This window comes from Rana temporaria, chromosome 3 (genome assembly GCF_905171775.1).
Source record: "Rana temporaria chromosome 3, aRanTem1.1, whole genome shotgun sequence".
Classification (NCBI taxonomy): domain Eukaryota; kingdom Metazoa; phylum Chordata; class Amphibia; order Anura; family Ranidae; genus Rana; species Rana temporaria.
Window position 1 is genome coordinate 8,781,909 of NC_053491.1, and position 23,766 is coordinate 8,805,674.

General features: G+C 46.3%; 2 protein-coding genes across 13 annotated transcripts in view; both read left to right on the plus strand.

The window, feature by feature from the left end:
* Positions 1–23,766, plus strand: part of KIF23 (kinesin family member 23) — a 912,882-nt gene that overhangs the window by 491,230 nt on the left and 397,886 nt on the right. The window lies entirely within an intron of this gene.
* The window catches only part of ADAMTS7 (ADAM metallopeptidase with thrombospondin type 1 motif 7), a 228,485-nt gene that overhangs the window by 101,552 nt on the left and 103,167 nt on the right, over positions 1–23,766 (plus strand). Inside the window, exons 9-11 of the mRNA XM_040342211.1 lie at positions 13,042–13,186; positions 16,824–16,916; positions 21,870–22,015. Of these exons, the coding sequence (XP_040198145.1) occupies positions 13,042–13,186; positions 16,824–16,916; positions 21,870–22,015 (384 nt within the window). The remainder of the gene's footprint in view (positions 1–13,041; positions 13,187–16,823; positions 16,917–21,869; positions 22,016–23,766) is intronic.

Genomic DNA, 23,766 nt, shown 5'->3' on the forward strand with positions numbered 1-23,766 from the left:
GTGCATGAGTAAATAAATGTAATTGTCTGCGAATATCTGCTGGAGTTGTCAGCCTCCCATTGCTTTCAATGGGGATTCCCGCCTGCGGCTAATTGGAGGGAACCCCCCCCTGCTGGGTCACCCGCAGTCTTGGTACACGGCCCTATTCACGAGTGTGATTGGGGTCCTGATCAGAGAAGCAGTGTGTCCAATTGTGTTACGTAATTAAGCCAATTATTAGCTGTGGATGGACCATTCAAAAAATGTATAACTTATCCTTGACTACTGGAAAATGAAATGTAAAGGCTTGCCAAATTTTATATATATATCTATATAGACAGGGGCGGACTGACAACTCATGGGGCCCCCGGGCAATAGAAGATTATGGGGCCCCTCTGGCTTACAGATGGCCACCACGCCAGGAGGCAGTACAGAGGCGGGGCAGCTAAAATCTTGGGATATTCACATTAAAAGCATGTCAGTTTCGGACTTATCAGGGACAGATCTAAAAAAAACACAGATTTTTACATACTGTCCCTGGTTTTACTGAGCCTGGCAACCCGGATGGGGCCCCCTAGTGGCATGGGGCCCTCGGGCAGTGCCCGAGTGACTCAATGGTCAGTCCGCCCCTGTATATAGATAGATAGATAGATAGATAGATAGATAGATAGATAGATAGATAGATAGATAGATAGATATAGAGGGAGAAATAGGAAGATGGATATAAAGAGAGATAGATAGATAGATATATAAAGAGAGAGATATATATAGAGAGAGAGATAGTAAGATAGATAGATAGATAGATAGATAGATAGATAGATAGATAGATAGATAGATAGATAGATAGATAGATAGATAGATAGATAGAGATACATATAGGGAGAGATAGATAGATAGATATAGGGAGAGAAAGATATATAGAGAGAGAGAGAGATAGATATTGAGAGAGATAGAGAGGGATAGATAGATAGATAGATAGATAGATAGATAGATAGATAGATAGATAGATAGATAGATAGATAGATAGACATATATATATATATATATATATATATATATATATATATATAGAGAGAGAGAGAGAGAGAGAGAGAGAGAGGTAGAGATACATATAGAGATAGATAGATAGATGGATATAGAGAGATAGATAGAGAGAGAAAGATATATAGAGAGAGAGAGATAGAAAGAGATATATATTGAGATAGAATAGATAGATAGATAGATAGATAGATAGATAGATAGATAGATAGATAGATAGATAGATAGATAGATATAGAGGGAGAAATAGGAAGATGGATATAAAGAGAGATAGATAAAGAGAGAGATATATATATATATATAGAGAGAGATAGATATAGAGAGAGGTAGATATATATATATATATATATATATATATATATAGAGAGAGAGAGAGAGAGAGAGAGAGAGAGAGAGAGAGAGAGAGAGAGAGAGAGAGAGAGAGATACATATAGAGAGAGATAGATAGATATAGATACATATAGAGAGAGTTAGATAGATATAGGGAGAGAAAGATATATAGAGAGAGAGAGATAGAAAGAGATAGATATTGAGAGAGATAGATAGATAGATAGATAGATAGATAGATAGATAGATAATTAGATAGATAGATAGATAGATAGATAGATAGATAGATAGATAGATAGATAGATAGATATAGAGGGAGAAATAGGAAGATGGATATAAAGAGAGATAGATAAAGAGAGAGATATATATATATATAGAGAGATATAGATATAGAGAGAGGTAGATATATATATATATATATATATATATATATATATAGAGAGAGAGAGAGAGAGAGAGAGAGAGAGAGAGATACATATAGAGAGAGATAGATAGATATAGATACATATAGAGAGAGTTAGATAGATATAGGGAGAGAAAGATATATAGAGAGAGAGAGAGATAGAAAGAGATAGATATTGAGAGAGAGAGATAGATAGATAGATAGATAGATAGATAGAGATACATATATAGAGAGAGAGTGATAGGTAGAGATACATATAGATAGATAGAGATAGATAGATAGATAGATAGATAGATAGATAGATAGATAGATAGATAGATAGATAGATAGAGATACATATAGATAGATAGAGATAGATAGATAGATAGATAGATAGATAGATAGATAGATAGATAGATAGATAGATAGATAGATATAGAGAGAGAGAGAGATAGAAAGACATAGATATTGAGAAAGATAGAGAGGGGTAGATAGATAGATAGATAGAGACAGAGATAGTTAGATATATAAAATAAATGTTATCAGGCTGTGCCTAATGTATCTATCTATCTATCTATCTATCTATCTATCTATATATATATATATTAATATATTGTATGAATAATTTGTATCTAGCTGTGAAAATGTAGAACAGACTCCCTCCAGAGGTGGTTCTGGCCAGATCAGTAGATTGCTTTAAGAAAGGTCTGGATACTTTCCTAAATGTACATAAAATAACTGAGTACTAAGATTTGTAGGTAAAGTTGATCCGGGGTAAATCCGATTGCCTCTCGGGGAATCAGGAAGGAATTTTTTCCCCTGCTGTAGCAAATTGGATCTCATGCTCTGCTGGGGTTTTTTGCCTTCCTCTGGAACAACTGTGGGTATGGAGTTGGGTGTATAGGATTTTACTGTGTTTTTTATTTAGTTTTTTTATTTTTTGTGGTTGAACTGGATGGACTTGTGTCTTTTTTCAACCTGACTAACTATGTAACTATGTAACTATCTACTGTAGTTAAAGAGCATCTGCGTCCAGATCCCACACAATAAAGCATTTAAATATTCCAATCAAGCATTTAAAACACTTGCTTATAGATTCATCTCTGTATCTATAAGCATTGTGGCACTCTGGGGAATTCTTAAAGGATGTCATTGATGCCCCTTTACAATCTCCGCGTGACAAATGTCCGATTCATTTCAGGAACAGGCAGTGCCAGAGCAAGGTCACCCAGTGCCCCAGATGAAGAAGCCATACTGCACCCCCTCGCCCTAATGTGGGCGCCCATGATTGTCATCTACAGCTGGAATCTATGATACTAGCACTACGGCGCTGCTTCTGCCTGTCTGATAAAAAAAAATGTCGGGTGGCCAACCGGCACCCCCAGGGTGCTGGTAACTGGTGCAGACCACACCCCCTGAGCACGCCACAGGTGCAGGCAATGGACCTCACCACTGGGGACATCACTGCTCCTCTGCTCGAGCTCCTTCTGTCAGGTAGGGCATCATGATGGCGGGTCAGTAAAGGATAGAAAAGGGTAAGGGAAGGCTCTCAGCTTGGTTGAATGTACTCTATGTTCTCCAGGGCCGCCATCAGGGGGGTACGACAGGCAGTACACCTGTAAGGGGCCCGGATGGCAACCCCCTTTTTTTTATAATTTAAAAAAAAAAATTATTTATTTTTTATTTTTATTAAATGGCCCAGAGGTCCCCAGGGCCCCGGATGGCTACCCCCCTTTTTTATATACATATATATATATATATATATATATATATATATATATATTTTTTTTTTTGTAAGGGGCCCAGAGGTCCCCAGGGCAACCCCCCCCTTTTTTTTTTGTTCTTCAGCACCCAAAGCCCCCCGCTTCTCAATTGGTGGCACCCCCCGCTTCTCAATTATATCAATTAGCGGCATCACCCCCCCTGGTTCTCTGCTCCAGGGGGCCCATGCCTGAAAGGGGCCCCATAATTACTGATGGTGGCCCTGATGTTCTCCACCAACACATAAGACACTGTGCCCAGGGCAGCAGCCCCCCCCCCCCCCTAGTCCTTCATTTGCAATCCCCTTTATTTCCAATATGAATGAGGCCGGAGCACCGCAGATTCCCCATTCTTCTCTGTGTGAAGGTCACCGAACAATTCATCCAGCAATGCTTCACTGGCTCCCCTCATCAATGCTAATGCAATGGCTTTGTCACGGGACCTATAGGTGACATTGCACGTCTGTGTGCCGAATCATTAACTAGAACTGCTCACCGGCGTAACCGCGGAATTCGCCTTCGATCGCTCTGCGTGTGTTACATTTCACTGATCAGGGGTCTCCCTATAAATTAATGAAGAGAAATGATTTTATACCAGAAGCCTTTCCATCAGATTGGAGTCCCCCTTTACATTAGTGTCCCCTTTTCACACCAGAAGCCCCCTATTAGATGTGTGCACTGCCTGAAAAATGTGTTTGTTTTCGTTTCACTCGTTATGATCGCAATTTGTAAATTTGAAAAAAAAAAAAACGGAAATTCGAAATAAAAACGGGGGGCCAGATTCAGAGAAGAAGTACGCCGGAGTATCTGCTGATACTCTGGCGTACTTTCAAATTTGCCGCGTCGTATCTTTATTTGTAATTCAAAAAACAAGGATACGACGGCATTTGGCAAAGATCCGACAGGCGTACGGCTTCGGATCTTAGGATGCAATACTTCGGCGGCCGCTGGGTGGAGATCGCGTCGTTTTCCACGTCGGGTATGCTAATTAGCTGTTTACGGCGATCCACGAAGATACGTGCGTTCGTCGCATTCTCTTACGTCGTCGCTAGTCGGCTTTTCGCGTCGCAAAGTTACGGCTGCTATTTAGGTGGTGTAACAATAGACAGCCCATGTTAAAGTATGGCCGTCGTTCCCGCAACAAATTAACATTTTTTTTTTTTGCGTAAGTCGTCCGTGAATACGAAAGTACGTAACGCACGTCGCCGTTCAAAACATACGTCGGGGCGACGTCATTTCGCGCAAAGCACGGCGGGAAATTTCAAAACGGAGCATGCGCAGTACGTCTGGCGCGGGAACGCGCCTAATTTAAATGGTACACGCCCCATTTGAATTAGGCGGGCTTGCGCCGGACGGCTTTACGCTACGCCGCCGCAAGTTTACACGCAAGTGCTTTGTGAATCAAGCACTTACGATGAAAACTTGCGGCGGTGTAACGTAAAGGGGATACGTTACGCCGCAGCGCAAGTACGTGAATCTGGCCCGCAAAAAAAAAAAAAAATGAAATTTTAAAAATAAAATGGAAATTCGAAAATAAATCTGAAATTCCCAAAAAAAAAAGGAAATTCCAAAAAAAAAAAAAACGCACATTCGAAGTAAAACGAAAATTTGAATATTTTTTTTTTTTTAATTAATCGGAAATTAAAAAAATAAAAAAAAGGAAATTCGGAAACGTAATGAATACGAAGTTGTCCGAAGTTACGAATTATCCGAAATAACAAATTCCACATCTAAACAAATGGAAGGGAACAAATTAATAATAAATAATAATAATAATAAAATGTTTTTATTTTTATTATTATTATAGTAATTTATTAATATTAATTTGTTACCTTCCATTCGTTTAGATACGGCATTCGTTATTTTGGATAATTAGTAACTTTGGATAAATTCGTATTCGTTTACGTTCACTAACAGCCACATTTCAAAGGAAATTCCAATACCTATAATTTATTAACTAGTGATAGTTAAGTTATTATTAGTTAGTTATTATTTCCGATTTTTGAATCTTCGGGTGTCCGAATTTCCGTTTTTATTTTTCTCTTTTTTATTCAATTTATGATTTGTTTTTAATTCCTGAACTTCCGATTTTATTTAAATTTCCTTATTTTTTCTTAATCTCCGTTATTTTTCAAATTTCCGTTATTTTTTAAATTTCGGAACTTCCAATTTTTTGGGGAATTTCCACTTTTTTTTTTTTTTTTTAATTTACGAATTTTTGAATATTCGAATTTATGAATTTTTCAGAAAGTTTGTTAAACGAGAATTTTTTAAAAACTAATTCGGAACGAAACAAATTGCACATTTGTTACGTTCACTAACAGCCAAAGTTGTAAGGAAATTCCAATACCTAGAATTTAATAACTAGTGGTAATAAGCATCTCCCCGCAGGGATGTAGTCCCAAGGGAGGGGGCGAGCACGCTGACTAACCCCCAGTCAGAATGGCTCGATTGATGGGGGCAAGCTTACAGGAAGTGAAAAATTCAGACAAAGAAAAAAAAACATTTAGAAGGGAAATTGAAGGAAAAGGTAAGTGAACCAACAATGCACTAGCTCAACCACTTCCCGCCCGGTCAATAGTATACTGACGTCCGGAAAGTGGTTCTGTTATCCTGACTGGACATCTATAGACGTCCAGCAGGATAACATGCCGGCGAGCGCCCGTGGGGGCGCGCAGCGCGGCGATCGGTGATGTGGGGTGTCAGTCTGACACCCCACATCTCTGATCTCGGCAAAGAGCCTCCGGCGGAGGCTCTTTACCACGTGATCAGCCGTGTCCAATCACGACTGTTCACGATGTAAACAGGAAGAGCCGTTGATTGGCTCTTCCTCACTCGCGTCTGATAGAGTAGAGGAGAGCCGATCGGCCGCTCTCCTGACAAGGGGGGGTTCGCGCTGATTGTTTATCAGCGCAGCCCCCCCCTCGGATGCCCACCCTGGACCACCAGGGAAGCCGCCAGGACGCAATAATAAAAAAACATAAAAAAATAATTTGCACAATAGATGCCAAACAGTGCCCACAAATGGGCACTGACTGGCAACATGGGCACTGACTGAAGTGATGCACAGCAATGCCCTCAGTGTCCATCAGTGCCACCCCTCAGTGTCCATCAGTGCCACCTCTCGGTGCCCATCTATGCCCAGTGCCCACCTATCAGTGCCCATCTGTGCCACGCATAAGTACCCATCAGTGCCGCCTATGAGTGCCCATCAGTGCCACCTTTGAGTGCCCATCAGTGCCACCTTTGAGTGCCCATCAGTGCCACCTCATCGGTGCCCATCAGTGCCACCTCATTGGTGCCGCCATATCAGTGCCCGTAATTAAAGAAGAAAACTTACTTATTTACAAAAAAATTAACAGAAAAAAACAAAAACTTAGGGCCAGATCCATAAACGATGTACGCCGGCGTATCTCCAGATACGCCGCCGTAATTTCAAATGTGCGCCGTCGCATCTTTACGCCGATACACAAAGCGAGATATGTCCAAAAACATGGCTTCAGCCGTCCGACGTAACTTGCCTACGCCGGCGTATCGTGGGAGCATAGTTACGCTGGATGCATTCGGCGTTCCCATTATAAATATGCAAATGAGCTAGATAAGTCGTACGTGAATGGGCGTAGGTTATGTTCTTATGTTCACGTCGACTAAGCATTGAGCCGGCGTAACTTAGGGAGAAAATTCGACGTGATACTGAGCATGCGCGCGCATGTGCCGTTCGTTAGGCGCGTCATTTACGTGGGGGTCACGATTCATTTCCATACAACACGCCCCCTACCAGCCTACTTTGAATTAGGCGGGCTTACGCCGGCCAATTTACGCTACGCCGCCGCAACTTACGGAGCAAGTGCTTTGTGAATACTGCACTTGCCTGTCTAAGTTGCGGCGGCGTAGTGTAAATAGGATACACTACGCCCGCACAAAGATGCGCCCAGATACGTGAATCTGGCCCTTCATTTTTTTTCTAAATTTTCGGTATTTTTTTAGTTGTTGCGCAAAAAATAAAAATCGCAGAGGTGATCAAATACCACCAAAAGAAAGCTCTATTTGTGGGAACAAAATGATAAAAAAATTGTTTGGGTACAGTGTAGCACGACCGCGCAATTGTCATTCAAAGTGCAACAGCGCTGAAAGCTGAAAATTGGCTTGGGCAGGAAAGTGCGTAAGTGCCCACCGGTATGGAAGGGGTTAAAGGAACCTATTTAGGTTCCCCTCTAGCAGTCTGCAGATCTCTGCTCTCAGAAGTGTATAAATATTAAGCTTTAACTTGAAAACTATCAATTAGAACATTTACAGCGGCGAAGTCCCGTGTTCTGCTCTGTGTTGTGTGTCGGCTTCCCGATAAAGTTACATTTCCCAGCTGGGAATGAAATACAATTCAGCAAATTTTCTCTGTTTCTTGTCAGCGAAAAAAAAATCTCTTCTAAATTTTATCGCCTTTATTTACACAAATGTAAATCTTTGGTGATCGGCCTACGCACCCCCCCCCCCAAAAAAAAACATCAGGAGAAGCGCCCCCCCTTCTCACCCCGACTCCCCCCAACTCCCCCCTACTCGCTTCCTCCAAAGTTTCCAAACACAAACAAGAGAATCGGCCACTTCCTGCCACATCACATCAGAGATAACTGTGAAGAACGGCCGGGGATATTAACGATCGCCCCCACAGATCAACGCTCCAGGCCGTACTTTTATAAGGATGAATTAGGCAAAAAATAAATACAAAATAAATAAAAAATGCACGCCACAGTGTGAAAAAAATACATTTTTACATTTTTTGCTTCTTTATCATCTTCTTTTGTCCTTCTTTGTAGTTTTTTTGAATTATTACCTAAAGCCAATTAAATAGTGTGTTTCCATTTTTATAATTTTTTTTCTTGCACAACTTATTATTTACTATAATAAAGTAATAACAAACCCTTGGCAACCCAACCACATAGGCGCCTTTCACACGGGCGGCTGTTTTGCCGCAGCTAAAAGCATGTTTATGTTTTGCTGGAATTCAAGACTCCAGGCACAGCGATCAGCTGCATTTGTACAGTGCTTTTAGCTGTGGTTGCGTTTAGCCGCGGCACGATATTGAACGGGGATCCGACTTGGATCCCTGCCAATACCAAGCACTGTGTCTGGTATGAATCTTGAGGGGGAACTCCATGCCAAATTTCAAATAAAAAAACGGCATGGGTTCCCCCTACAGGAGCATACCAGGCCCTTGAGTCTGCTATGGGTTTTAAGGGGAACACCGTACGCCGAAAAAACGGCGTGGGGTTCCCCCAAATTCCATACCAGACCCGTATCTGATCAGCAGCCCAGCCGGTCAGAAAAGGGGGTGGGGACGAGCGAGCGCCCCCCCTCCTTAACCCGTGCCAGGCCGCATGCCCTCAACATGGGGGGGTAGGTGCCTTGGGGCAGGGGGGACGCCCTGTGGCCCCCGCCACCCCAAGGCACCTGTCCCCATGTTGATGAGGACAGGGCCTCTTCCCGACAACCCTGGCCGTTGGTTGTCGGGGTATGCGGGAGGGGAGCTTATCGGAATCTGGGAGCCCCCTTTAATAAGGGGGCCCCCAGATCCCGGCCCCCCACCCTAGGTGAATGAGTATGGGGTACATCGTACCCCTACCCATTCACCTGGCGGAATAAAAAAAAAAACACACTACACTGGGTTTTTAAAGTAATTTATTAGTCAGCTCTGGGGCCCCCCTCTCTTCTTTAGCTCTTTTACGAGGGGGGCTTCTTCCATGTCTTCTGCGGGGTCCCGGTTTTCACCGACATCTGGTTCTCTTCCACGGGGGGGGGGGGGCGCTTTCTTCATTAGCTCTTTTACAGCGGCTTCTGTCGCCTTCTGCCTTCTGCCTCTCTTCTCTTCTTCGATGTTGACACGTCGCTTCCTCCCGCTGTAATGCCGTGTGCGCGGCTCGCACCCATTTATATAGGCCTCTTATGACGTCACAGTCCCATCATGCTCCGTGCACCCTTGTGAAAGGTGATACTCGAAAAATTTAGAATATCGTGCAAAAGTTCATTTATTTCACTAATGCAACTTAAAAGGTGAAAAACAATATATGAGAGAGAATCGTTACATGCAAAGCAAGATAGTCCAAGCCGTGATTTGTCGTCATTGTGATGATTATGGCTTACAGCTCATGAAACCCCAAATCCACAATCTCCGAAAATGAGAATATTGCATGCAATCAATAAAACAAGGATTGTACAATATCAGACCTCTGAAAAGTAGAAGCATGCATATGTACTCAGTACTTGGTTTGGGCCCCTCAGTACTTGGTTTGGGCCCCTCAATGCAGCGTGGCATGGAAGCGATCAGCCTGTGGCACTGCTGAGATGTTATGGAAGACCAGGAAGCTTCAATAGCGGCCTTCAGCTCTTCTGCATTGTTGGGTCTCATGTCTCTCATCTTTCTCTTAGCAATGCCCCACAGATTCTCTATGGCAGGGGTGTCAAACTCAATTTCATCGTGGGCCGCATGGGCATTACGGTTGTCCTCAGAGGGCCAGTTGAGCACCACACACCACCTTACACCAGATGTTAAAGCGGAGGTTCACCCAAAAACACAACTTTGTACCATCCAAACTAGCATACTAGCATCAGCTACAGTATGCCTTTTTTTTTTTTTTGTGCTGTACTTACGGTTTAATCCGTAAGTTTCGTTTCAGACACCCGCGGGGAGTAGGCGTTCCTATGAAGAGTGGAACATGATTGACGGCCGGCTATGGCACGTCACACGTTCCGAAAATAGCCGGAGTAGGACTCGGCTCTTCACGGCGCTATACGGCGCCTGCGCACAGACTAGGAGCTGACTGCGCAGGCGCCGTATATGTCAGTGTCCTATTTCGGCTTTTTTCAGAAGGCATGACGCGCCATAGCTGGACGTCAATCATGTACCCCTCTTCATAGAAACGCCCATTTCCCGGCCGGAGTCTGAAACGAAAGATACGGATTAAACCGTAAGTACACCGCAAAAAAAAAAGGCATACTGTAGCTGACGCTAGTATGCTCGTTTGTATGGTAGCTAAAGACATTTTTGTTTAGGGTGAACCCCCGCTTTAAGAGCCCCCGCACCATCAGAAGTCAAGACTCCCCCACCCTCTCTTACATCACAGTTCACCCCCTTACCTTGTGCTGCTGGGGGTGGAGCTGGGAGGCAAAAAGTGCAGGGTCTGGAGGAGGACCAGAGGGGGGTTGGAGCCAGCTGAATGGCGAGACCAGGAGAGGGCAGAGACCAGGGGGTGTTTTGGCTAGAAATATAGGAGGCACAGGATCAGTAGAAGGAGTTCTGGCCTCCTCTCTGCTGCCAACTGCTGAGATTGGGAGGGGGAGGGCAGACATGAGCCTCTCTGCAGCTGCACAGAGAAGGGCAGGATCTGTCAGAGGAGATCTGTCCTCCTCTCAGCTGCTGACTGGTGAGTAGGGTGACCACGTGTCCCGGATTGCCCGGGACAGTCCCGCATTTTGCAGGTCTGTCCCGGACACATTAATTTCAGGACAATACAGTGTCCAGGAATAAAACTAACACAGCCACCCCCCGGGCCAATCTGATGCCCCCAAAAAAGGCCGCCACATCACCGCTTTACTCACTGACAGTACTTGTCCTGGCCGGAATGCCTGGAGGAGCACAGTTCCCTCCCCCTGCTTGTGATTGGAGAAATCATAAATCCCGCCTCTTGTGTCCAATTAGGGTGTCCCTGAATGGTAGTTTGGAAATGTGGTCACCCTACTGGCTTAGACAAGGTGGGTGCGTGCGTTCAGAGTTAATGGAGTATCCCACAGCTCCTTATCTAAGTTTATTCAGCACTAGATCTCAGAAAATGCACCCCCTAGACCAGTGATGGAGAACCTTGGCACCCCAGATGTTTTGGAACTACATTTCCCATGGTGCTCAACTACACGGCAGAGTGCATGAGCATCATGGGAAATGTAGTTTCCAAAAGATCTGGGGTGCCAAGGTTCGTCATCACTGCCCTGGTGTCAGATCACCTGAGGCCAGGTGACAGATGCACCCCGTTGGGGTCAGGATTGCACCGCTAAGGTAGTCCACCCTACGGCTGAGCAGGTGTTCACCAGAGCTTCTAGTGGTGAGGATGGGCTGCGCTGCAACTGGCTCCAGGTCGCGGCCCCCGGGGTCTCCCAGCTCACGCTCATGGTAGGCTACAGAAGGATGAAGAGGAAGCAGCATCCCTGGACAACAAGGGATAGTAAGGAGATAAGCCAAAAGTTGGGGGCGACGAGCAGATAAGGATAAACAGAGAACACCCCAAAGGTCAGGGTCACAAGCAGACAGGGATAGTGGAGAACACGCCAAAGGTCAGGGTCACAAGCAGACAAGGATATTCGGGAACACGCCAAAGGTCAGGGTCACAAGCAGGCAGAAATAGTCGAGAACACGCCAAAGGTCAGGGTCACAAGCAGACAGGGATAGTCGGGAACACGCCAAAGGTCAGGGTCACAAGCAGACAGGGATAGTCGAGAACACGCCAAAGGTCAGGGTCACAAGCAGACAGGGATAGTCGAGAACACGCCAAAGGTCAGGGTCACAAGCAGACAGGGATAGTCGAGAACACGCCAAAGGTCAGGGTCACAAGCAGACAGGGATAGTCGAGAACACGCCAAAGGTCAGGGTCACAAGCAGACAGGGATAGTCGAGAACACGCCAAAGGTCAGGGTCACAAGCAGACAAGGATAGTCGGGAACACACCAAAGGTCAGGGTCACAAGCAGGCAGGCATAGTCGAGAACACGCCAAAGGTCAGGGTCACAAGCAGACAGGCATAGTCGAGAACACGCCAAAGGTCAGGGTCACAAGCAGACAGGCATAGTCGGGAACACGCCAAAGGTCAGGGTCACAAGCAGGCAGAAATAGTCGAGAACACGCCAAAGGTCAGACTCACAAGCAGGCAGGGATAGTCGAGAACACGTCAAAGGTCAGGGTCACGAGCAGGCAGGGCTAGTCGAGAACACGCCAAAGGTCAGGGTCACGAGCAGGCAGGGATAGTCGAGAACACGCCAAAGGTCGGGGTCACAAGCAGACAGGGATAGTCGTGAACACGCCAAAGGTCAGGGTCACAAGCAGACAGGCATAGTCGAGAACACGCCAAAGGTCAGGGTCACAAACAGGCAGGGATGGTCGAGAACACGCCAAGATCGGTAACAGAGACAAACATAGAGCACAAGGCAAGCAGGAAACAGGAAGCCAAATGCAGAATATTGCACGGCAAGGCTTGGAGAACACAGTGGTAAATAGTGGATCCTGTTGAGGCGAGGGTGGAGCCACGCTGAGGGAAGATTACTTACCCATGCAGGTGTGAGAGTACAAGCCCTAAGGCTGATACACAGACCAGGTAAGAGACAGACAGGTCATGACACCTGAACGGTTCATTCCGCCGGAACGGTTTGCGGTGTGCCTGGCTGCCTCTGCCCTAATTCGGGAGAGGAACCCGCGGCATGCTGCGGCCCCTGCAGGGGTGAGCACAAGATAGGTCTGATGGATGTTTATCAATTGGTGACAACATTTTTTTAAATGTATTTTTTGCTTATTCCTTTACAGCCGAGGTTGGGGGCTTTGCTTGGATGACCACCCCAGTAAGGAGTTACTTAATTTCCCTGCTGTTCCTCCGGGAGTTCTGTATGATGTTGGACATCAATGCCGCCTTCAGTATGGATCAGCTTCCACCTTTTGCCAGGACATTGATGTAAGATTCTGATTATCACTTGGTTGAGAGATGATATATAGTGTGTATATATATATATACAGAGGCGTTGCTAGGGGGGTGCGGTCCGCACAGGGTGACACCCGCTAGAGGGGTGACACCATCCCGTTGTTTTTTTTTTTTTTTTAGCTGACATGCCCAGCCTGCCCTGTGCAATCCCAGCCTGCCCTGTGCCACCCCAGCCTGCCCTGTACCACCCCAGCCTGCCCGTACCACCCCAGCCTGCCCTGTACCACCCTAAACAGCCCTATACCACCCCAGCCTGCCCTGTACCCCCCCAAACAGCCCTGTACCACCCCAAACAGCCCTGTACCACCCCAAACAGCCCTGTAGTACCCCAGCCTGCCCTGTACCACCCCAGCCTGCCCTATGCCACCACAGCCTGCCCTGTACCACCCCAGCCTGCCCTGTATCACCCCAAACTTTCCCATGCCACCCCAACTTGCCCTGTGCCACCCTAACTTGCCCTGTGCCACCCCAATCTGCCCTATGCCACCATAACTTTCCCTATACCACCCCAACCTTCCCAATGCCACCCTAACTTGCCCTGTACCACCCCAACCTTTCCCATGCCATCCCAACTTGCCCTATGCCACCCTAACTTGCACTATACCACCCCAACCTGCCCTGTGCCACCCCAACCTGCCCTATGCAACCCTAACTTGCCCTATACCACCCCAAACTACCCTATATCACCCCAAACTACCCTATATCACCCTAACATGCCCTATACCACCTTAACCTGTCCTATACCACCCCACTACACCAACCTGCCACTATACCACTCTATACTACCCTAACCTGCCACTATACTGTCCTATACTATCATTTACAGGGGCTGGTTTGGGGTGCGCCCCGTGCCCGTGCGCTGCCTGCTTGGTGCTGGGCAGCCTAGACAGAGGGGGGGGTGACACCATGTTTTACCGCACCGGGTGACACCAACCCTAGTGACGCCACTGTATATATATACACAGTGGAACCTCGGATTGCGAGTGACGCGGTTAACGAGCGTTTCGCAATACGAGCGCTGTATTTTTAAAAATCCTGACTCGGTTTGCGAGTGTTGTCTCGCAAGACGAGCAGGATTCAATCCACAGCAGTGTGCAGTACCGCGTTTGGCCTGAGGTGGGGGGGAGGGGCGCCAGAGCCGAGCGGAGCCTTTCGGGAGCCGTTCAGAAATGCTTGGAAAACTTCAGAAATACTCAGTTCCCTAACCTTTCCGAGTTCAGCCGAGCTGTCCTCGGGCCTTTCTGAGTGTTTCCAAGGCTCTCTGGCACCCCCCCAACCTCTGGCCACATGCGGTATTGCATGCCATTGAAGTCAATGCAGAAATTTCCATTGACTTCTATGGGGAAACTCGCTTTGATATGCGAGTGCTTTGGATTACGAGCGTTCTCCTGGAACGGATTATTCTCATCATCCAAGGTTCCACTGTATACAGTACTGGAATATATATATTTTTTTAAACCAGGGTTTAGTGTCACTTTCAAAATTTTAAATATTGGTCTGTATGAGTTTAATGTCCGTACAGCTACACTACATGTACTGACAGTTTAACCACTTCAATACCGGCCCATAGTCATGTGACGTCTACAGAGGGGATCTCCCATCCTGGGTGGACGTCATATGACGTCCTGGGCTTTGCGGGGGGATATCTGAATGATGAGTGCAGCTAGAGGCATCATTCAGATATCATTCGTTAGTGCCGGCGATTCTGTGCAACATAAGAACGATCATATCGGCGGTTCCACGGCTTGATCGTTCTTATAGGCGGCGGGAGGGGACACCCCCCCCCCTCCCGCCGCCATCCGGTTCTTCTCCCGGCTCTCCCGTGCCATCGGGGGCCCAGAGAAAGAATCGTCCGGCGCAGGCAGGAAGCATAGAGATGGTCACCAGTCATCTCTATGACCGTCGGAGGCCCGGGCGCGATGTGATGACGTCACGTCCGGGTACCTGTAAGTAAACAAAGCCGCGATTGTGGCTAGTAAGCAACAGTAATCATGAGATCGGTGAAATTGTTTTCACCGATCTCATGCTTTCCAGCCTGGAGGAGAGACGTGGGGGGAGGGGAAGGTCTTATTGACCCCCCCGCATCTCTCCATAAAGAGGACCTGTCACACACTATTCCTATTACATTCCTTGTAATAGGAATAAAAGTACAAAAAAAAAAAAAATGTAACAAAATAAATAAATAAGTAAAAAAAACAAAAATAATAATAAAAAAAATTAAAACGCCCCTGTCCCCGGTAGCTCGCGCGCAGAAGCAAACGCACACGTAAGTCCCGCCGACATATGTAAACGCCGTTTAAACCACATATGTGAGGTATCGCCGCGTGCGTTAGAGCGTGTGCAACAATTCTAGCACTAAGGACCAGATTCTCAGAGACTTATGTCGGCGTATCAGTGGATACTCCGTCGTAAGTCCGAATCTGCGCCGTCGTAAATTTAAGCGTATTCTGGAAACCAGATACGCTTAAATTAGGCTAAGATACGAGCGGCGTAAGTCTCCTACGCCGTCGTATCTTAGGGTGCATATTTACGCTGGCCGCTAGGTGGCGCTTCCGTTGAGTTCGGCGTAGAATATGCAAATGACTAGATACGCCGATTCACGAACGTACGTGCGCCCGTCGCAATTAGTTACGCCGTTTACGTTAGAGGTACGCCGGCGTAAAGATAAAGCTGGTCTCTAGGTGGCGCATCCCATGCAAAGTATGGACGTCGGAACAAGCGTATCTTTTTACGTCGTTTGCGTAAGTCGTACGCGAATAGGGCTGGGCGTAAATTACGTTCACGTCACAGGCATTGAGCCGAAGTATCTTTGGGCGTAAATACGACGTGATACTGAGCATGCGCCGTTCGTTCGGCCATGCATCCACATGGGGTCAAGCCTCATTTAAATACAACACGCCCCCTACAGCCTACTTTGAATTACGCGTGCTTACGCCAGCCCATTTACGCTACGCTGCCGTAACTTAGGAGGCAAGTGCTTTGTGAATACAGCACTTGCCTTTCTAAGTTGCGGCAGCGTAGCGTAAATACGGTACGCTACGCCCGCGCAATGTAGATCGGCCGTACGTGAATCTAGGCCTAGATCTTCTCTCTAAATCTAAACTGGTAACCTGTAAAAAAAATTCAAAGCGTCGCCTATGGAGATTTTTAAGTACCGAAGTTTGGCGCCATTCCATGAGTGTGCGCAATTTTAAAGCGTGACATGTTAGGCATCTATTTACTCGGTGTAACATAATCTTTCATATTTTACAAAAAAATTGGGCTAACTTTACTGTTTTATTATTTTTTTAATTCATGAAAAAAAATCTTTCCAAAAAAAAAGGCGTTTGAAAAATTATTGCGCAAATATCGTGCAAGATAAAACGTTGCGATGACCGTCATTTTATTCCCTAGGGTGTCTGCTAAAAATATATATATAATGTTTGGGGGTTCTGAGTAATTTTCTAGCAAAAGAATGATGATTTGTACAGAAAAGTGCCAGAATAGGCCTGGTATTGAGGTGGGTATAAAAGCCCGGTATTGAAGTGGTTAATATTTAGGTTATTCGGTATAATTGGTTCATTGAACTTTTCCAGAACTATTGTTTACTATTCATCCATTTCCATTACAGAACGTCTGTAACTCGCTGTGGTGCTCTGTTGGTACCACGTGTCATTCCAAGCTTGATGCGGCGGTGGATGGAACCACTTGCGGTGAAAACAAGGTAGGTACAAAGCCCAGGATCCCCAAACCTATACACAGCTCTGAGACATACCAATTATTGCTTTTTTAAAAACTTTTAGCTAGATTCAGGTAGCTTTACGCCGGCGTATCAGTAGATACGCCAACGTAACTCTGAATTTACGCCGTCCTAAATTTAAGCGTATTCTGGAAACCAGATACACTTAAATTAGGCTAAGATACGAGCGGCGTAAGTCTCTTACGCTGTCGTATCTTAGGGTGCAATATTTACGCTGGCCGCTAGGTGGCGCTTCCATTGAGTTCGGCGTAGAATATGCAAATGACTAGATACGCCGATTCACAAACGTACGTGTACCTGGCGCATTTTTTTTACGTCGTTTACGTAAGGCTTTTTCCGGCGTAAAGTTAGTCGAACAAATAGCTGGCCTAGTCAATGTTAAGTATGGCCGTCATTCCCGCATCGAAATTTGAAATTTTTACGTTGTTTGCGTAAGTCGTCCGTGAATGGGGCTGGACGTAATTTACGTTCACGTCAAAACCAATACGTCCTTGCGGCGTACTTTGGAGCAATGCACACTGGGATATTTACACGGACGGCGCATGCGCCGTTCGTAAAAAACGTCAATCACGTCGGGTCACCAATCATTTACATAAAACACGCCCCCCTCATCCTCATTTGAATTAGGCGCGCTTACGCCGGCCCCATTTACGCTACGCCGCCGTAAGTTAGGAGGCAAGTGCTTTGTGAATACAGCACTTGCCTCTCTGATTTACGGCGGCGTAGCGTAAATACGATACGCTACGCCGCCTCAAAGATGCGCCCGGCTACCTGAATCTAGCTATTTTAGTCCAAAACTCCACATAAACAAGTATTAAATTATCAATGGAAGTTCAGGGAAGCAGTTGCATTGAAAAACTGTAATGCCGCGTACACACGATCGGAATTTCCGTCAGGAACAGTTCGATGTGAGCTTTTGGTCGGAAATTCCGACCGTGTGTAGGCCCCATCAGACTTTTTCTGTCGGAGTTTCCGACTGTGCCCATTCTCACTGTGCCCATCGCAGCCTTACTGTGCCCATTCTCACTGTGCCCATCGCAGCCTTACTGTGCCCATTCTCACTGTGCCCATTGCAGCCTTACTGTGCCCATTCTCACTGTGCCCATTGCAGCCTGTGGCCCAGATTCTCAAAGGGCTTACGACGGCGCAACGCCATGTACGCCGTCGTAAGTCCTAATCTGGGCCGTCGTATCTATGCGACTGATTCTTAGAATCAGTTACGCATAGATATCCATTAGATCCGACAGGCGTAAGGCTCTTACGCTGTCAGATCTTAAATGCAATTTTTTTTTTTGCCGCTAGGTGTCGCCTCTGTCGTTTTCCCCGTCGAGTATGCAAATTAGCTAGATACGCGAATTCCCGAACGTACGCGCGGTCGACGCAGTGAAGTTACGACGTTTACGTTAGGTTTGCGCGGCGTAAAGTTGCCCCTGCTATATGAGGGGCAACCAATGTTAAGTATGGCCGTCGTTCCCGCGTCGAAATTTAAAAATGTACGTTGTTTGCGTAAGTCGTCCGTGAATGGGGCTGGACGCCATTTACATTCACGTCGAAACCAATGACGTCCTTGCGACATCATTTGGAGCAATGCACCCTGGGATATTTTCCGGATGGCGCATGCGCAGTACGTTCGGCTCGGGAACGCGCTTAATTTAATGCTCCACGCTCCCTAACTGGCTAATTTGAATTAGGCGGGCTTGCACCGGGTGATTTACGCTACGCCGCCGCAACTTTACAGGCAAGTTCTTTGTGAATAAAGCACTTGCCTGTAAAACTTGCGGCGGCGTAACGTAAATGAGATACGTTACGCCCGCAGAGTTTTACGCCCAGATATGAGAATCTGGGCCTCAGTGTACCTGTATTCTTGACAGGCTGCGGGCATCCATTTTTCAAAAGTCGTGGCTTCCTCCTGGTCCGTGATAGGCGTTTGACACTGTGTTCTGCTACCGCCTATCACGGAGTTCCTCTCATCCTCGGACTCAGTTTCCCAGCAGACACTGTGTTCAGTGTTCCGCCAATCACGGACCTTCTTTCATCCTCGGACAAGAGGACGTCCGTGATAGGCGGAATACTGAACACAGTGGGGTAGATTCAAAGAGCAATTGCGCCTGTGTAACCATAGTTACGCAGCGCAATTGCTTACTTGCGCCGGCGTTACGAATGCTCCTGATTCAGGAACCTCGTTACGCCGACGGCAGCCTAAGATATGACTAGCATAAGGCTCTTATGCCAGTCATATCGTAGGCTGCATTCTTACGTTGGCCGCTAGGGGGCGTTCCCGTTGTGGTCAGCGTATAGTATGCAAATAGCATACTAACGCCGATTCACAACCCTACGCGAGCCCTGCGTACGCAGTTTACGTCGTTTGCATACGTCGGGTTTCGCGTAAGGCTGCTCCTGCTAATAGCAGGGGCAGCCAATGTTACGTATACCCGTCGTTCCCACGTCGCGAAATTTGAAATTTACGTTGTTTGTGTAAGTGAATCGTGAATGGCGCTGGACGCCATTCACGTTCACTTTGACGCAAATGACGTCCTTGCGACGTCATTTACCGCAATGCACGTCGGGAAAGTTTCCCGACGGAGCAAGCACACTACGCTCGGCGCGGGAACGCGCCTAATTTAAATGATCCACGCCCCCTACGGGATCATTTAAATTGCGCGCTCTTACGCCGGGCATTTTGCCGGAGCGCCCACGCAATTTACGGAGCTACTGCTCCGTGAATCAAGGGTAGCGCAGATAATTTGCGGGGGTGCAGGGAAAAAACGGTGCCCTGCGCCTACGTAAAAACTGCGCAAATCTACCTGAATCTACCCCAGTGTCTGCTGGGAAAGTCCGAGGATGAGAGGACCTCCGTGATGGGCGGTAGCGGAACACAGTGTCAAATGGATGACCGCGACCCGACAGGTACACTGACTCGAGTATAAGCTGAGGGGACTATTTTCAGCCCTAAAAAAAAAAGGAAAAGTGAAAACCTTTTTTAACTTTTATTTCTACATACTGTCATTAGTCAGTGTCCCTGATCACCATCACATCAGTTATATGATGATGCTGCATTGCACTGGTGACAGTATGTACAAAAAATACTGTGAAAGAAAAAAAAAATATTCTTAATTTTCCAAAAAAATTGAGACAAAAAATTGCAACTTAAAAAAACTCACCATGCCTCTTACTAAATACCTTGGACTGTCTACTTTCCAAAAAAGGGTTAATTTGGGGGGTATTTGTACTGTCCTGCCATTTTTGTGCCTCAAGAAATGAGATAGATCGGCTGTCATTAAATTTACACTGATTTGGGTTATTTTCACCCCTAAAATTGCATATGGTAAAAATGTCATATGGTTACAGTGTTGTATGACTGCGTAATTGTCATCCAAAGTGTGACAGCGCTGAAAGCTGAAAATTGTCCCGGGCAGAAAGGGGGTGAAAAGTGCCCGGTATTGAAGTGCCTAATTTAGTGTAAAGTACCGTATATACTCGAGTAAAGGCCGACCCGAGTATAAGCCGAGGCATCTAATTTTACCACAAAAAAATGGGAAAACGTATTGACTCGAGTATAAGCCTAGGGTGTCCATCTGCATACCTCACTGTGCCCATGCCTCACTGTGCCCATGCCTCACTGTGCCCATGCCTCACTGTGTCCATGCCTCACTGTGTCCATCTGCATGCCTCACTGTTCCCATGCCTCACTATGCCCATGCCTCACTGTGTCCAGGGCCGTCTTTACCATAGGACAAACAGGGGAAGCTGCCCAGGGCCCTGTCACTGTTGGGGGCCCAAAGCAACCCCCTTTGAAAAAAAAAAAAAAATAAAAAAAAAAAATTAGGGGTCCGGAGGCCCCCAGGGCAATCCCCCTTTTTTTATTTATTTTTAAATAAAAAAATATATATATATTTTTAATATATTTTTATTTTTTATTAAAGGGCCAATTTTTTTTTTAGGGGTCCCCAGGGGCCTGGAGGCCCCCAGGGCCCCAGGTGGCAACCCTCCTTTTTTTATTTATTTTTAAATTAAAAAAATATTTTTTTAATATATTTTTATTTTATTTTTTATTAAAGGGCCAATTTTTTTTTTTTTAGAGGTCTGGAGGTCCCCAGGGGCCCGTAGTTCCCTAGGGCCCTGGATGACAACCCCCCTTTTTTTAATAAAAAAAAAACTTTTTTTATATATTTCTTTATTTCTTTTATTTTTTATATATACGAAGGCATGGTAGCCCATTCAAATCAAACGAGGGCCGCCAAAACACATACATGTGAACCAGCCAGGCCCAAAATAAGCTGGAGGGGGGCCCAAAAAAAAATGTTTGCCCAGGGCCCAAATCATATTAAAGACGGCCCTGAACAGTCATGCCTCACTGTGCCCATGCCTCACTGTGCCCATGCCTCACTGTGTCCATGACTAGACTGACGTTTAATATGGGAGTCTATGGAAGGGGTGCCCGGGTTTGAAAAATCGGTGATCCCCAGCCTACGGTCCCCCAGACAACAAACTTTACACACTTATAGAGGAGAATTTGGGCTACGTGTGTGCCAAGTTCCGGGTCCAGAGGAACTACAACCGGCCGGTACTGGGTGCCCAAAGTCCCCAAAGAAATGACCATTTAACATGGGAGTCTATGGAAGGGGTGCCCGGCTTTGAAAAACCGGTGCTCCCCGGCCATAGGTCCCGCGGACAACAAACTTTGCACACTTTGTAGAGGAAGAGTGGGGCTACATGTCCAGGGAACCTACGGCCGGCCGGTACCGGGTCCGCAAAGTCCAGGAGATCAAGCGCAAGGTGACTCGGGTATAAGCTGAGGGGGGCATTTTCAGCACAAAATATTGTGCTGAAAAACTCGGCTTATACTCGAGTAAATACGGTAATAGTTTTCACCTGTTGTGACATCATTGGTGTAATTTTTGTGTGGTTGCCTTGCAGTGGTGTTTTGGTGGTGACTGTGTGCCTGTCGGTCATCGTCCCGCGGCGGTGGATGGGTTTTGGGGTTCCTGGAGCTCGTGGTCTTCATGTACTCGTACCTGCGGAGCCGGAATTCAGAGCGCGGAGCGGCACTGCAGCAACCCAACGTATGTATTCTCCTTTAGCGTCTGGAATCAGTATTGGCTTCTCTGCTATTATTATTTTCTTGTGCTTAATCAATATTTGCATAATGTATTGATTGTTTTAAAGAATCTGATCTAGTGGTCATCGGTTATTGTTCATGGGCTGGATTGTTCATTTATGTTTTCTTGGAAATCCTAGAGATGAGATCGCTGGTCTGTCCAGTTCTGCTATCCCTTGCCAATGAGTCTTGTTTCCTCATGTGGAGCCTAAGGGGCAGATTCACAGAGATGTGCACGGGCGCAGCGTATGGGAGATACGCTACGCCGCTGTAACTTACATTTTTAAACTTTGAATCCTCAAAGAATTTGCGCCCTAAGTTACGGCGGCGTAGTCTATCTCTCGCGGCGTAAGAGCGCCTAATTCAAATCGGCGAGTAGGGGGCGTGTTTAATTTAAATGAAGCGCGTCCACGCGCCGAATGAACTGCGCAAGCGCCGTCCCTAAATTTCCCGCCGTGCATTGCGCTAAATGACGTCGCAAGGACGTCATTTTTTAAACTTAAACGATTCACGGACGACTTACGCAAAAAAAAGAACAAATTCAAATTTCGACGCGGGAACGACGGCCATACTTAACATGGCAAATCTAACTATACGCCGCAAAAAAGCAGCTTTAACTATACGCCAGAAAAAGCCGACTAGAGACGACGTAAGAGAATGCGATGGCCGCGCGTACGTTCGTGGATCGTCGGAAATAGCTAATTTGCATACTCGACGCGGAAAACGACGCAAACTCCACCCAGAGTACGCCGAAGTATTGCATCTAAGATCCGAAGGCGTACGCCTGTCGGATCAAACCCAGATGCCGTTGTATCTTGGTTTGAGGATTCAAACTAAAGATACGACGCGGGAAATTTGAAAGTACGCCGGCGTATCACTAGATACACCGGCGTACTCTCTCTGTGGATCTGCCCCTAAGTTGGCTAAAGTTTTCCAGAATATAAGAATATGAGGGCTGTGTCAAAAGTAATGCATAACTTTTTTTATTAACTGACAAAGGTTGGTAAAAATTTTGCATTGGTAGGGTAACTCTTTCTCTACAGCAGGGGTGTGAAATTCCATTTCATTGTAGGTTGCATCAGCAGTATGGTTTCCCTCAATGGGCTAGTTGTATCTGGGGTGTGCTATGTACAGAGTGCAGGGTTCAGTAGTGCACTACTTACAGAGTGCAGAGTTCAGTAGTGCACTACTTACAGAGTGCAGGGTTTGGGTGTGCACTACGTAAAGAGTGCAGGGTTCAGGAGTGCACTACGTAAAGAGTGCAGGGTTCAGGAGTGCACTACGTACAGAGTGCAGAATTCAGGAGTGCATTACATACAGAGTGGTGATTTCAGGTGTGCATTCTGTACACAGTGCAGGGTTCAGGATTGCACTACGTACAGAGTTTAGGAGTGCATTACATACAGAGTTCAGAGTGGGAGAGCAGATATAGTGACTGCAGGCTCCCAGGGAGACCAGATATAGTAAATGCAGAGTCCTGGGGAGAGCAGATATAGTAAATGCCAGTGGCGGCTGGTGATCAAAAGTTTTGGGGGGCGCAAACGAAAAAAAAAAACAATTGCAGCCTTACTGTGCCCATCAAATGCAGCCACTGTGCCATCAATTGTCACCACTATGCCATGCCATCAAACGCAGCCACTTTGCAATCAATTGTCACCACTGTGCCATGTCATCAAACGCAGCCACTGTGCCATGCCATCAAACGCAACCACTGTG